The 13,851-nt window shown below is 35.9% G+C and overlaps 1 protein-coding gene across 1 annotated transcript; it reads right to left on the bottom strand.

Moving 5' to 3' along the window:
• Positions 1-4,940: 4,940 nt before the first annotated feature.
• Positions 4,941-8,881, bottom strand: LOC138337345 (uncharacterized). The gene is made up of 10 exons (XM_069287254.1): positions 8,861-8,881; positions 7,464-7,799; positions 6,946-7,054; positions 6,504-6,831; positions 6,135-6,323; positions 6,014-6,090; positions 5,796-5,896; positions 5,599-5,671; positions 5,319-5,466; positions 4,941-5,118 (listed from the first exon to the last, which is right to left on the bottom strand). Exons 1-10 carry the CDS (start codon positions 8,879-8,881, stop codon positions 4,941-4,943), a joined length of 1,560 nt encoding a protein of 519 aa, XP_069143355.1.
• Between the last annotated feature and the right edge of the window lie 4,970 nt (positions 8,882-13,851).

Here is a 13,851-nt window from a genome sequence, read left to right as displayed (position 1 = left end):
TAATTTTTTAAGTCATTGGGAATAATTGCAAGTTGTTTTTGTTGGGGGTGGGGTAAATGGAAAGTGATTGCTAGGGTTAAGCCTGAGTAACCAAACTCACAATCCTCTCTTGAGGTTTTCTTGCCTGTATTCTTTTTCCCCAAGAGACTACTTAAATTTATGTTGAACCGACATGTCTGAGTGATTACAAGTATAGATACATGACAATCAAAGTAGGGTGGCTAATAAAAATGTTACCCCGTCCATTGTTGTTCTACCATGAATAGGATTCAAGTGTTCAAATAGTTGGTTCCTAGCTAGAACTTTCCCGGTTAGTCCTCCAACATAAATCAACTCTAGAAAGTTGACCAAATGAAATAACAATCCTTTTGATCAAAATCTATTTAGCCTTTAATAGACAAATTTCATTCATTCACCAACTCACATTCCTAGGGTCTAATGTTTTGGCCCCATTCCCTCCTTGGAAATGTGCATCTCAACTTAGGACAAAATCCTATGTCGAGGGTGGCTAATGCGTGAAATGACCACTTTTTGGCGCTTGCCCGACTTCGGTATTGTGTACCTTAACCCGTGGAAAAACCATGAGTTTAGGGTGGCTATTGTGAGAAAAACAAATAAGGGGTCAAAACCAATAAAAAGAGGTAGAGAGCTTAGAGATAATGTCAAGGAGGGAAGAAAGTCACTATATGTACCCAAATGTACCACACCTAACCCTGATCCTCATTAAAAGCCAAGAAAGTCCTACCGTGATTCTAGAATCTAGTGTGGTGAACCTAACTAGCAAAAATAGGGAAATCCTATGGCGTTAAGTACTAACTTTATTTGAACTTGTTCTTTAGTGCGAGTGTTGAAACAAAGATCCTTGTAACCCAAAATGCATAATTACTATGTGAAAAATGAGGATTTCTTTTGAAGTGAGGGCTCTAGTTTCATCATGAGAAAGTTGGTACCTTTGTGAGAGGAAAAACAATAGAAGTGTCTATTGCATGCTGAATTTGTGTCATGATGTGATTCACATGATTTAGCTTGTCGAGCCTAAAAGCGTAAAACTGCACTCAATCGAGAAAGAATTGGGATTGATAGTCATGTGGTTGCTAGATATCAAAAGTGCATGCTTCTTTGAAAATGTCATTTAGGGCCATAGTGTGTCACTTGACGACAAACAACTAATTTAAGTTAAGAGTTGATGTACCATGGTAACACCGTGTTTTTGATGCATTTTGCTTAAGAGTTGTGTGTGTCTAGAGACTTTTTCTAGTAGTTTTAATGAGTTTTTTCACTTGTTTTGCAAGAAAGATGTCCAGGTTGAAAACACATAAGGCAGCTAGAAGAAAGTGGAAATTTTCTACCTACGAAGGCTATCAACGGTCTGTCATCTCACTGACGGACTGTAGGTGGTGACAGTCGATGGCATTTCAAGGCTAAGGGTGAAGATTGGGAAATTAGACTAAGTGTGGAACCACGTGGGTAAACGAAGGTGTGTCGATTGATTGATAGATCGTACTGGTTAACAGATGATTGGTTCAGAGAAGGTTCTAGTACCTAACTTCTTTAAAATTCGTAGTGTGGAAAGTCGGAGGAGCATATACGGGGCATAGATAGATCAAACGGACCGTACTACTGGTCTATTTATTGATACAAAGAAGGTGATATCTGGTGAACAAAAACTATTCCAAGAATGGACTGACGCAAGCAGTCGAAAGTCCGTCAGTGAGGTCGTTTATTTAAGCCGCGTTTCTTGAAAAAACTTTCCTTATTTCAATTTCTTTTTATTTTTGACTATGGTTTCTATAAAATAAGGGATTAAAACCTCATTTTTGGTGTTAGATATTGTTGGTATTGTTCTATTTTGTGTTGGAGATTATTGTTTACAAACTTTTAACAATTAATTAATTTCTGAATTCGTGTTGAAGGATTTTCTTGCAATTTCAAGTTAAATTTTTGGGTTTATTCTTGTGTGTAAGTAAGTTCATGAATTCTTCAAAACCATGAAATGTGATCTTTCTTGCATGGGTAACTAAATCCACAACTATGGTTATGGTAACCACGGGTAATTAACAAAGTAAACCTAGTAAATAAGCAGTTCTCAAATAGGTTCTTGCATGTATTGATAAATCTTTCGCTTAGAAGTCTTTTTAACTAGTGCACGCATTAGAACTGCCTTGTTACTACTTTACGGACTAAAGGAAGTAGGAATAAGAAAATAATTATCAACATAGATTAAGTGTGATACTATCTAATAGGCTAGTGTCGATTGGTGCGAAGTAATAACTGAGCAATACATCGATTATGATGTCTAATATGAGGTAAAAGTAAGAGATAGTAGATTATATACACGTAGCGGGATAAAGGTACGGGGTGAAATTCATTAAATGCCAGATCAAGAATTTAGAGACAAATGTCTTACCACTTTACATGCAAAACACTAGGGAAGAATTTCTATTGATAGAAATACGACGTTATGAACTTGTGGGGAACATGTATACCCTAGTTGGTCTCACTACCTCATAAAAACTCAATATTTACTTTTTGGTACTCCTTCCAATCTAGCATAAACATAAGTGAGCATGATTCCAGGTTGGCCAGATTTATGGACTGATATGTAGATTTGTTAATATGTAGTGTACGTAGCCTAACATTCAACCAAGAGAATAAATTGGAGCACTAATTTTGCTAATTTGTTTCGTTCTGTGTCTACCTACAATATGGAAGCACGGTTTCCCTTGGATGAATATGAATTACATTTAGAAAATTTTTTATGTTCTAATTTTACTTGATCTAGAATCAGAGGGCAGAGGCGTATCAAAAATTCCTAGACAATGGGTGCATCACTAAGAAATTGTGCATTTAATATATGAATTTGATTGAATTAAATTTAGGCTCTTATAATAGTTAACTGAAAGGATCAATATAATAATATTATATACAAAAACAGAAGCATAAAATGTCACGCCCCGAGCTACCCTCGAGACGCGGACACGGAACCTAGGACCACAAGTGATCCCAAGCTAACCTTGTTGGAATGATCATGAGTATACTAAAGATAATAAACTATTGCAGAAGCTACATCATACTTAAAATGAGATGATGGGGAATACCCATATTCTATAACAGAGATATTTGAAAACAATGAGTTTAACACAAAAGAAATTTTGACTCAATACTAAGCTGAATATACTGATAAATGGTCAATGCACAGAATCTAACTGAACTGTGGCAGCTACTAATAACTCATAGTAAAACCACATGAGCTAAATGTTGAGTCCGATGATACGCCCCATTGAGAGGACCAAATATACCCTGCCAGAGGTATAAAGGCATGCTAGCGTGATCACTAAACTGATTGCCCAAAGAGGGGACTTACAACCTACTAGGCTAGTTGTTCTGGGACTATTGGCTATGCAAAACCCTAGTCCAACTTGGTATTATGCTACTCCCAATGAATTCTGTAAATTAACTGATTATATCAAATTGCTGTAAATATTGGATAGCTCAAAACTGAACATGAAAACTGAGAATGCAACAATTAATCTGGTAATTATGCATTTATAACTGAGGCATGTATATATATATCTGAAGTGTCTGAAATATATGACCTAGCATGTGTAATTCAAGAACTAAAGAAATACAAAGGTAGGGTTCAGAAATTCATGCGATAATCTGAGTAATAACATGACAATCTGATTTGGAACATATATATATTTAATAAATTCATGAAGTTACATGAAAGTTCTAGAAACCCTAGGTTTAAACATGATAAGAGAATCAAGAACTGACTGAAACTAAGAATCCAATGGGTGAAAGGAACCCACTAGTGAAATCCCACATACCTGGTGATGAAATCCATTGAAAAATACTTAAGTTTTGAAGCTGGAACTGCTGGAGCTTGTGGCGTTCTTGAACTATGGTTCTTGAGTTTTTTTCTCCTCTCTTGCTTCTAATTTCTTAATTTTTGATTTAATGATATGACTTGGATATGTTTTAATTATGTTTCTAGGCTTAAACAGACTAAAATCTTATGATTTAGGGTCAAAACGACGTAACTTAGGGTTTAAACGGTATGGGAAAGGTCAAAAAGACCCCTGGGAAGGCTGCTGTCAGGCTTCACGACGGCCAGGACTGACAGTCCGTCGTGCGCCCGACGCCCCGTCATGGGGACCTATTCAACAGGCCTTTACTAAAATGGGCATAACGTTTTCCATAGAGGTCTGATTTTAGCAAGGTCAGTGGCTATGGAAAGATTATGCAATTATCTATCTGTTGGTAGATCATGGAAGACCTAATTCATTTTTTCTAAGAGTTATGATCATTTTAAGTTGACCCAACTGCATTTCCCCTTTACTAGCTTTAAATTTTTCACCTGCGGATCGTAGGTCCACCTGCGAACATCCTGGTAATCCATAGCTTTTGTTAGAGAGTGGTTGAAGGGAGTCTAGATCGACAGTCACAGACTACCGAACATCATTTGACCTACGGACCGTAAGTCCGTCCGTCGTCCAAGACATAACCAATTTTTCTAGGCTAAAATTTTTGGGAGGTTTTGATCCTATCGACGGTTGTGCAGGACGGACCATGGTTCAGTCGATGGTTCGTCAATGCCACCATTGGTAGCACCTGCAGATTTTTTTGAAAAACTAATTTTTGGTCTGTTCTGGCTACTGGGTGTTACATTATGTCCCCCTTGGGAACATTCGTCCTTGAATGAAGACTAAACTCGCTGAAATGGAGGGAGAGAGATGCAAACCCCACTACTAACACTGAGAACTGAGTTCTAACCGAATTGAGTTCTGAGTACATGCAATTACGCTAAAATTAAAGTAAAAACTGAGGGAACATGATTTAAAAATTGAATTTACGCATGAATGACTGTAAAACTGAACAGGAACTATTACCTCAAGCTGGAGTAGAATCGGAAGGAAAAAGGTAAGGATACTTGGCTTTCATGGCTTCTTCTGCTTCCCAAGTAGCTCCCTATACAGACGGACTCCTCCACAAAACCTTGACTGAAGCGACATCTTTTTTCTCAACCTTCTAACCTGACGATCAAGAGTCTCAACTGGTACATCCTCATAAGAAAGACTATCCTCATCACCACACTCACTAATGACACTATAGAGGCTGGGTCACCCACACACTTTTTCAAGAGTGAGGTGTGGAAGACCGGATGCACTGCTGGTAATTTTGCTAGGAACTCTAACTCATATTCCACCTTGCCAAGCCTTTTCAAGATCTTGTAATGGCCTACATATCTAGGAATCAGCTTTCCTTTATTTCAAAATCTCATCACCCCTTTCATAGGTGAGACTTTCAGAAAAAACCAATCATCAACTCGGAACTTTAGTTCCCTTCTCCTTACATCTGCATAAGATTTCTGACAACTTTGGGCTGTCTTAAGTATATCTCTAATGAGTTTCACTTTCTCCATAGCATAAAGGACTAAATATAGCGCTATCAAAGCTGTTTCACCTACTTCAAACAATCCAACAAGAGATCTACATCTACGCCCATATAAAGCCTCATAAGGGGCCATCTAAATGCTGGAATGGTGGCTATTGTTGTAGGAAAACTCAATAAGAGGAAGGTGATGATCCCAACTACCTTTGAAATCAATCACACAAGCTCTCAACATATCCTCTAAGGTCTGAGTTGTACGCTCTTCCTGCCCATCCGCCTGTGGATGAAATGATGTACTAAGGTTAACTTGAGTACCAAGACCTTTTTGAAATGACTTCCAGAAATGAGAGGTAAATTGAGAACTTCTATCAGAGATGATAGACAAAGTAACCCCATGCAACCTCACAATATGTAGTCTTGACCGCCAAAAAGCGAGAAGACTTAGTCATCCTATCAACTATCACCCAAATTGAGTCATGCTGTCTGCGAATACGAGGTAAACCTGTGATGAAATCCATATTGATTACATCCCACTTCCAAGTAGGAATATCGATCTCTTGAGTCATACCTCCTGGTTTCTGATGTTCTACCTTAACTTGATGGCAATTGGGGCACTTACTCACAAAGTCTGCTATATCCCTCTTCATGCATTTCCACAAATAGACTTCCCGCAGATTGCGGTACATCTTATGGCACCTGGATGAATAGAAGAGTTATGAGCTTCTACAAGAATATGCTACCTAAACTCTCCCACATCAGGAACACACAATCTACCTTGGTAGCGAAGTACACCATCTCCCACTTGGGAGAAAACCTCTACTCTTTGATTGTTGACTGCACCCTTTAGTTCAAGAAAGATCGGATCACTCTCTTGATTTTCCTTAACCTCCACTACCAAAGATGATTTGGCCCCATTCTGAACTGTTACACTGCAGTCTGATATGCTTATAAGGAGAACTCACAAGCGAGCAAGCCTGTGAACATCCTTCACTAGCTCCTTTCTTTTTTCCTACACATGGGCTACACTACCCCATATATAATCTACTAAGAGCATTGGCCACTACATTCGCCTTTCCAAGATTCAAATCTTATCAAAATCCTTAACGAACTCAAGCCATATCCTCTGGTGAAGATTCAACTCTTTCTGGGTGAACACATACTGAAGGTTCTTATGATCGGTGAACACATCTACATGAACACCATACAAGTAGTGTCTCCATATCTTGAGTTCAAACACCACTGCTTCAAGATCGAGGTCATGAGTTTGATAGTTATTCTCATGCACCTTAATCTTTGTAGAGGCATAAGATATAACCTTATCTCTTTTCATCAACACACAACCAAAGCCAAGTCTAGATGCATCGCAATAGATCACATAACCATATGAACCCTCTCGTAGAGTCAAGACAGGAGCTGTAGTAAATCTATTTTTCAATTCTGCGAAGATTTTCTCACAATCATCTGACCATTGGAACTTGACCATCTTCTAAGTCATCCTAGTCAATGGTGAGGCTATGGATGAAAATCCTTCCGCGAACCTTCTGTAATAACCTGCTAGACCTAAGAAACTTCTGATATCTATAGCAGAGGTAGGTATGGTCCATTGTTTCACTGCTTTTACTTTTTGTGAATCTATGCGGATCCCTTCGCTAGATACAATCTAACCAAGGAAAGCAACAGATTGCAACCAAAACTCACATTAGCGAATAACTAGCGATCTTTGAGAGTCTGCAGAATAACTCTAAAATAACTTGCATGCTCTTCCTCACTCCTAGAGTAAATGAGGATATGATCAATGAAGATGATAACGAACAAGTCTAAGTACTGTTTGAACACTCTGTTCATCAAATACATGAAAGCTGCAAGAGCATTGGTTAGTCCAAACGACATAACTACAAATTCATAATGACCATACCGAGTTCTGAAGGCTGTTTTTGAAATGTCACTATCTCTAACTCTGAGCTGATGATAACCCGATCTGAGGTCTATATTTGAGAAATGACTAGCACCCCCAAGTTGATCAAACAAGTCATCAATCCGGGGATGGGATACTTATTCTTGATTGTGACCTTGTTCAACTGTCTATAGTCAATGCAGATTCTGAGAGAACCATCTTTCTTTTTTACGAACAATATTGGTGCACCCCATGGTGAAATACTAGGTCTGATGAAACCCTTATCTAGAAGGTCTTTCAACTGCTCTTTCAATTTCTTAAGCTCCGCTGGATCCATTCTGTAAGGAGAAATAGAAATAGGCTGGGTATCTGGAAGTAGATCAATTCTAAAGTCGATTTCCCTTTCGGGAGGAACCCCAGGAAGATCTTTTGGAGATACTTCTGAAAATTCACAGACTACTGAAACTGACTCAAGAGATGGTTGTTTCAAGGCTAGAATCCTTAGCCCGGACTATATGATAGAGATAACCCTTAGATATCATCTTTCTGGCCATAAGGTAAGAAATAAATCGACCCATAGGCGCTAGGCCACTTCCCTTCCATTCTAAGATTGGTTCATCTGGAAACTGAAAACGAACAATCCTAGTTCTACAATCGACTGAGGCATAATATGAGTGTAACCAATCCATGCCTAGAATGACATCGAAGTCTCCATTTTCAAGTGAGTTTTACCATTTTCAAACGACCTTAATTCTTGCTCAGGATGAGTTAGAGAAACTGCCAAATATGGCTGGAAAGATCTTAGAAAAACTTTCCAACGTCGCCATTGTTTTTGCAATTTTAAGTATATATGAGTGAGTTACGCCTTTTTGAGGTTAGGCTGTAGGATTAAGGAAATTTCCAAATCTATGATTTAAAGATAGTCTTTTCACTACCCAATTATTTTATTCCATTTCTAGGATTTTAATATGGGTCAAGACTGACTTTTTCATTTTTAGAAAATTAGAATTTTCTTGCTAGGGCAAAGGAGAAAGGACACTAGAAATGAAGAAGGAAAACTAGGCAATTTCATTAAGATCGATTAAGAAGGTTGGCGTTTTTGCTAAGGAATTATTCCTATAAGGTAAGTGAGTCTCTCATAACTTTAGGATAGTTCTCCGATGTTCAATGCATGTTATTTATGTTTGGATTTGTCCTTGAAGTATTAGAATATTGATGATCTTGATACCTTCATCTTGAATTCCTATGTTATTCTTGAATTGCTTGAGTTGAGAAGTTTCCTGAATTCGATATGTCGCATTATATGGTCATTTTAGGTTAGGTTCTTCATTAAATTTCTTGTGTATCTGTGTTTAAAAGAGATTTAAGAAAAAAAACGAGTTTTAGTAAATTGGGGAAAAAACACGGAGAAGAAATTTTGACGGGTGAAATATTAGCATGGGAGCACATCGTGTGATCTGTTCCCAGAATTGAAAAAGTGTTCTCCGCATCCCAGAGCTGACACGAGATGTCCTTCCTTAAAAGATGTTTTACGAAAGAGAATTTAAATATGCCTCCACGTCACACACTCACCTTCAAATCTTGACTGTCCATCTTTTCTCATGCTTAGCTATCAAAAATTGTTATCACACAACATGAGATTCTTCAAAACACAAATCTTAATCTTTGAATCCATAATGAATTCAAGGATTAGTGAAGAGTTAAGTTAAGATCACTTAAGAGTTAAGTCAAGAGCAGTTAAGATCAAAGTAAAAGAGAAGTTAAGAGTTAAGTCTAGAAAAGTTCTTAAAATTTTTGAAAAGTCTTTCACAAACGTTTTAATTTTTTTTAAGACTTAAGTTTCAAAGTTAAGCAATTTGAAGTATTTTTCTTAAAAGAAGTATATGGGGACTATGTATTCCTAGAGAGATTTAAAATATTTTCACATTTAAATAAGAACGAAATCTGATATTTTCAGAGAGCCTTCAAGCTAGTTTTCATAAAAGAGTAATCGCTGTCTATACGAAACAAGAGGGGTAACGAAGATTTTCAGGATAATCTTTGAGCTTTGGTTTTAAGTAATAATCTCAAATAAAAGAAGAAGTGTATTTATTTAAACATAACATCTAGTATATTATTGGAGTAGTATTGACCACCGATATGGGGTAGAGTTCAAATAGCTCCTATCCCCCATGAACCATGTAGCTACCATGGGTAAAAAAGGGTCATACTTTTTAGATGAACCTTTTTCACAATATACTAGTGGATCCATTAAGTAGTAAAGTCATATACCTTTGGCCGAGAACGGGGTGTGTTGGCAGCGTGAGATAAATTTTTGTATTATCAGAAGAGCTCTTAAGTGATGGTTGTAAGTTAGAGAAACTCCCACAATAGTTATAACATGTTTTCTCAAATGGTTCTGCTTAGCATGAATGGGGGTATGGGACTTCATTCATGCATTGCAAATCTAGATTTTGAGAGGATTCATAGTCTGTCTTTTATTATGATTATGAAATGACATCAATTTATATTTTGTTTTTACATACATCTTAGAGTTGTTTCTATCTTTGCAATTTTTTTTTATGACAATGCACATGTCCTTAAACTTCCTTATATTGAAATGAGTTAGAGAAGTATTCATGAGTTTAGAAGAGACAAAGTAAGTGTTTCTTTCAAAATCTCTTTCAAGCCTATGTTGTTGGAATTTCAAGTCACATACTCCTCGTACACTCAACAAACTGATGCTAGTTGTCCTACATCATTTTATGATATTAATGCAGGTAACTATGATCGGTATTCGGGCGCATCATTGATCTAGCAGTTCAGAGTTTTTTTAGCCTCCTTGCATTTCGGCGCATCAATTTTCATTATTTTCTAGTTTAGTTCATTATGATGTTGTGGGGTCTTTCCCAACACCCATTTCACTTATTAGAGGCTTCATAGATGGTCACTCAGATGTTATTTCATTCGTCATCATTTTTTATTGACTTATGTCCAGATTTTAGTTGCCAATTTTGCTATGTTAAATGTTTATTTTTAAAACATTTTTATTGCAGTTCTAGACAATTGCGTTAGTTAGATTTTGAATTCTGTTTGTAATGCTTTAGGTCGTTCACTGAATAAGTAAGACAGGCCAAGGGTCCGCTCGAGCCCAGCAATGATCACTGAGTGTCAATCTAGCCTAGGGTGTAGGCAAGGGCGTGACATGCATCTCTTTCAGCTAAATTGGCCTTCAAGGATAACCCTTTTCTTTATCATTTCTTTTCTCTTTGTAAACTATGCGACATGATGACCTAGTTTTCCACAAGTAAACTTGGTTAAAATTGGGATTATGAGGCTAGTAACCATTAAAATAGTTAACGTACCCTTTTCTTTTACTACATTGGTCTTGTACCAGTGTTGATTCGTTTGCTTTGAATGACTCATTTATGTAGTTTTTTTACCATAAACTTCTGATAGCATGACTAGAATGGTAATCATTATGGTAGCACCATCATAAATATTATTAGTCGTATCTACACATATATTCTTTGTTATAATTTATTAGACTTATTGGAAATATATAATAGATGGGAAAATTATAAAATCGAAATAATAATACAACAATTAGGATAAATACTACTACAGTAATATTTTAAGTAATATATATAATACATGACTATGTTAATATCCAACGAAACTATTTCAACAGTGTAAAATGTTCCTCAAAACTAAACAAATTTTCTATAATTATTTATAGGATACAAGAATCAACAATATATAAATACTACAAAACCAAAAAGACAATTGAAAGAAAGTGTTTGAATGAAAAGTGTCTTCTATGTTTTTTTTTGAGAATTTGTTCTCACATAGTTCTCTCTCAGTGAAATCACAATTTATCTTTTTATAGAGGTTCTAAGTATGTTAATAACTAACTTACTTTGGTCACCAAGTGAAGGGAACACTTTGGCACCAAGTAAGACAATGCTTGGTGACCAAGTTGGATGACAAAGTAGAATAAATATCACATGTTAAATGGTTTACTTTGGCTCACAGTAACTAAATCTTTTGAAATAATAATAATATTGCTAGCAATGTAGCCATATAATAATAAGATTGCATGATTCAAACTATGATTAAAGTGAGTGTTAGTTTTTTGGATGGTCACTTAACTTATGATAAATGATAATCTTCAAGGGACTATGATTATCACTTATCGTAAATTGGATGACCATCCAGACAACTAACTCCCGCTTTAATCGTAGTCTAATTCATGTAATCTTGTTATTAGATACTATTCTTACTCAGCAAAATAGTTGTATAAGCTTATCAAGCAGTGATTTACAGAGTTGTGATCATGTTAGTAATTTATTACTAAAAAATTGATCCAGCAAGTGGTTTTAATGGTGAAGTCCCGATCAAATTTCCATTTTAATGGAGTTTGTGGTGCTTGATTTAGACCATATAAAAAGTACACCATATTATTGTTTCGATCTATGGTCAGAATCAAACACCACAAGATCCTTGAACATGGAAATTCGATCGTGACTACACCATCAAGACCACTCACTAGAACATTTTTGAAATTAAAATCATCAACATGATCACAACTCTTTAAATTACTATTTGATAATCTTTTACAACTATATGCTGAGTACGAACAGTATCGTATCAAACCACATGCTTTTGATTTTTTATCTAATATTAGTAATCAGAATTATATTCTAGTTATTGCTTGTCATTGAACTCTTACGAAATTAATAAGTTAAATCACTAAAGTTTTAATGTATTTATAGGTTTGATTGCCAACTTTTTTTTCTTGATTCTGCACAAAATTGACAACCTTTAAAACATTTATCTACTTGACTAACTAAACTTTTCGATACACATCCGATTTGTTGCATGACATAGCAAATTGTCTCAAACTCTTGTCAGATCATGAGACTCTTTACAAAAAATTGAGAGAAATGTTTAGATTCACCCCTTAACTTGGCAATAATATAGGGGTGTATTTCACTCATGTTTCAAAATCAGAGGTATATTATGTTCCAATAGTCAAGTAAAATGATGTTTTTTAGGTTAGTCAACAGTTTAGAGATGAAATTAATAATTTATATCTAATATAGGTGTTTTTAATACTATATACTAGTTTTTTCTTAAATTACTAAAATAAAATAAATAAAAATGAACATTCACTTTTAACTTTTAATATAAGAATAAAATATAATGAAACGGAAAGAATATTTGAGTATATTATGATAATAGTAAGTTTGACCACATGCCATAAATTATGATTTCGGAGAGAGAAAAAAAATATTCAATCATGTTTAAATCATTTAATTTTGTCACATTTATAGCATTACACTTATGGAAAAAAGGATCAAAATTATTAATCTTAGTTTATTGTTAATAGAGTACTTTTACCCTACGTTATCTTTTGGTGTAAAATATCATGACTATCATATAAGTATTAAACAACTTGCTAAGACCGAAATAAATAGGTTTAATGCGAAAGGTAGAAAAGCAAACCTCAAAAGACCATGAGAAGAAAGATAGATGATATACCGTAGTTTCACGATATTATTAATACTTTTTCCTTGAGTTTAGTGTGTCCAAAAGCCTTTTTGTGATAATTTTTATATAAGTTCCTCCTTATTTGCATGAAATCTATCCAAAGATGAATGCAGAGGTTTTTGAGCAAAGAAATGCAGAAAAGACCACCTACAGAGCTTCTGACGGTCCGTCATGCTCGTGACGGTCCGTAGCTGGCAGCGTAGTGCAGCTGCTGAAGGAAGATGGGGAAGTCTGACCAAGTGTGGGGTTACGGAAAGCGTGACGGACCGTCGTAACCATGATGGTGCATCCTGCAGGTTCGTCATGAAGATCAGAGAAGTAGTCCAGTACCCATATTCCAAGAGTTCAAGTGTTTTGGAATGGAGACCCTTGACGGACCGTTGTGCCTGTGACGATCCGTCATACCTGCCGTCGAGGGTAATGAAGAGAGAAGAAGAAGAAATTGCATCAAGTATGGGACGACGGAGTCCATGACGGTCCGTCGTGACCACGACAATCCATTGCGATGTCCGTCGATCCTTGTAATTGATTGTTGGTGACTTTTGTTAATTAATCAAGTGAACTTTCGTATTTTACTCTTTCTCATTGAAGTAAGTACATGAATTCTTATACCATATATTTGAATATTGTGATTATGACTATGGGTAACTAAACTCCATAACTAGGGTTATGGGAACCATAGGCAAATAATGAGGTAAAACCTAACTAAAATAACAATTCTAGAATAGTGTCTTGCATATATTGATAATTCTTTTGCTTAGAAGTCTTTTTAACGGATGGCCAATGTTAGAACTCGCCTTAATGCTACTTGCCGGACCAAGGAGGTAGATAATAAAAAAAGAATTATCAACATAGGTTTAGTGTATACTTTTTAATAGGCTAGTATTGACTGGTACGAGGTAATAACTTAGCCAAATATCGAACACAATGCTTAATATGAGGTAAAGATAAGGGTTAGTATAGCAACACACGTAGCCGGACCAAGGTGCAGAGTTAAATTTTCTAGATGCCGGACCAAGGATTTAGAAATA

The sequence above is a fragment of the Solanum lycopersicum genome, chromosome 7 (genome assembly GCF_036512215.1).
Source record: "Solanum lycopersicum chromosome 7, SLM_r2.1".
NCBI classification, from domain to species: Eukaryota; Viridiplantae; Streptophyta; class Magnoliopsida; order Solanales; family Solanaceae; genus Solanum; species Solanum lycopersicum.
Note: the sequence above shows the minus strand (reverse complement) of the source record. Positions and strands in the feature narration are given on the sequence as shown.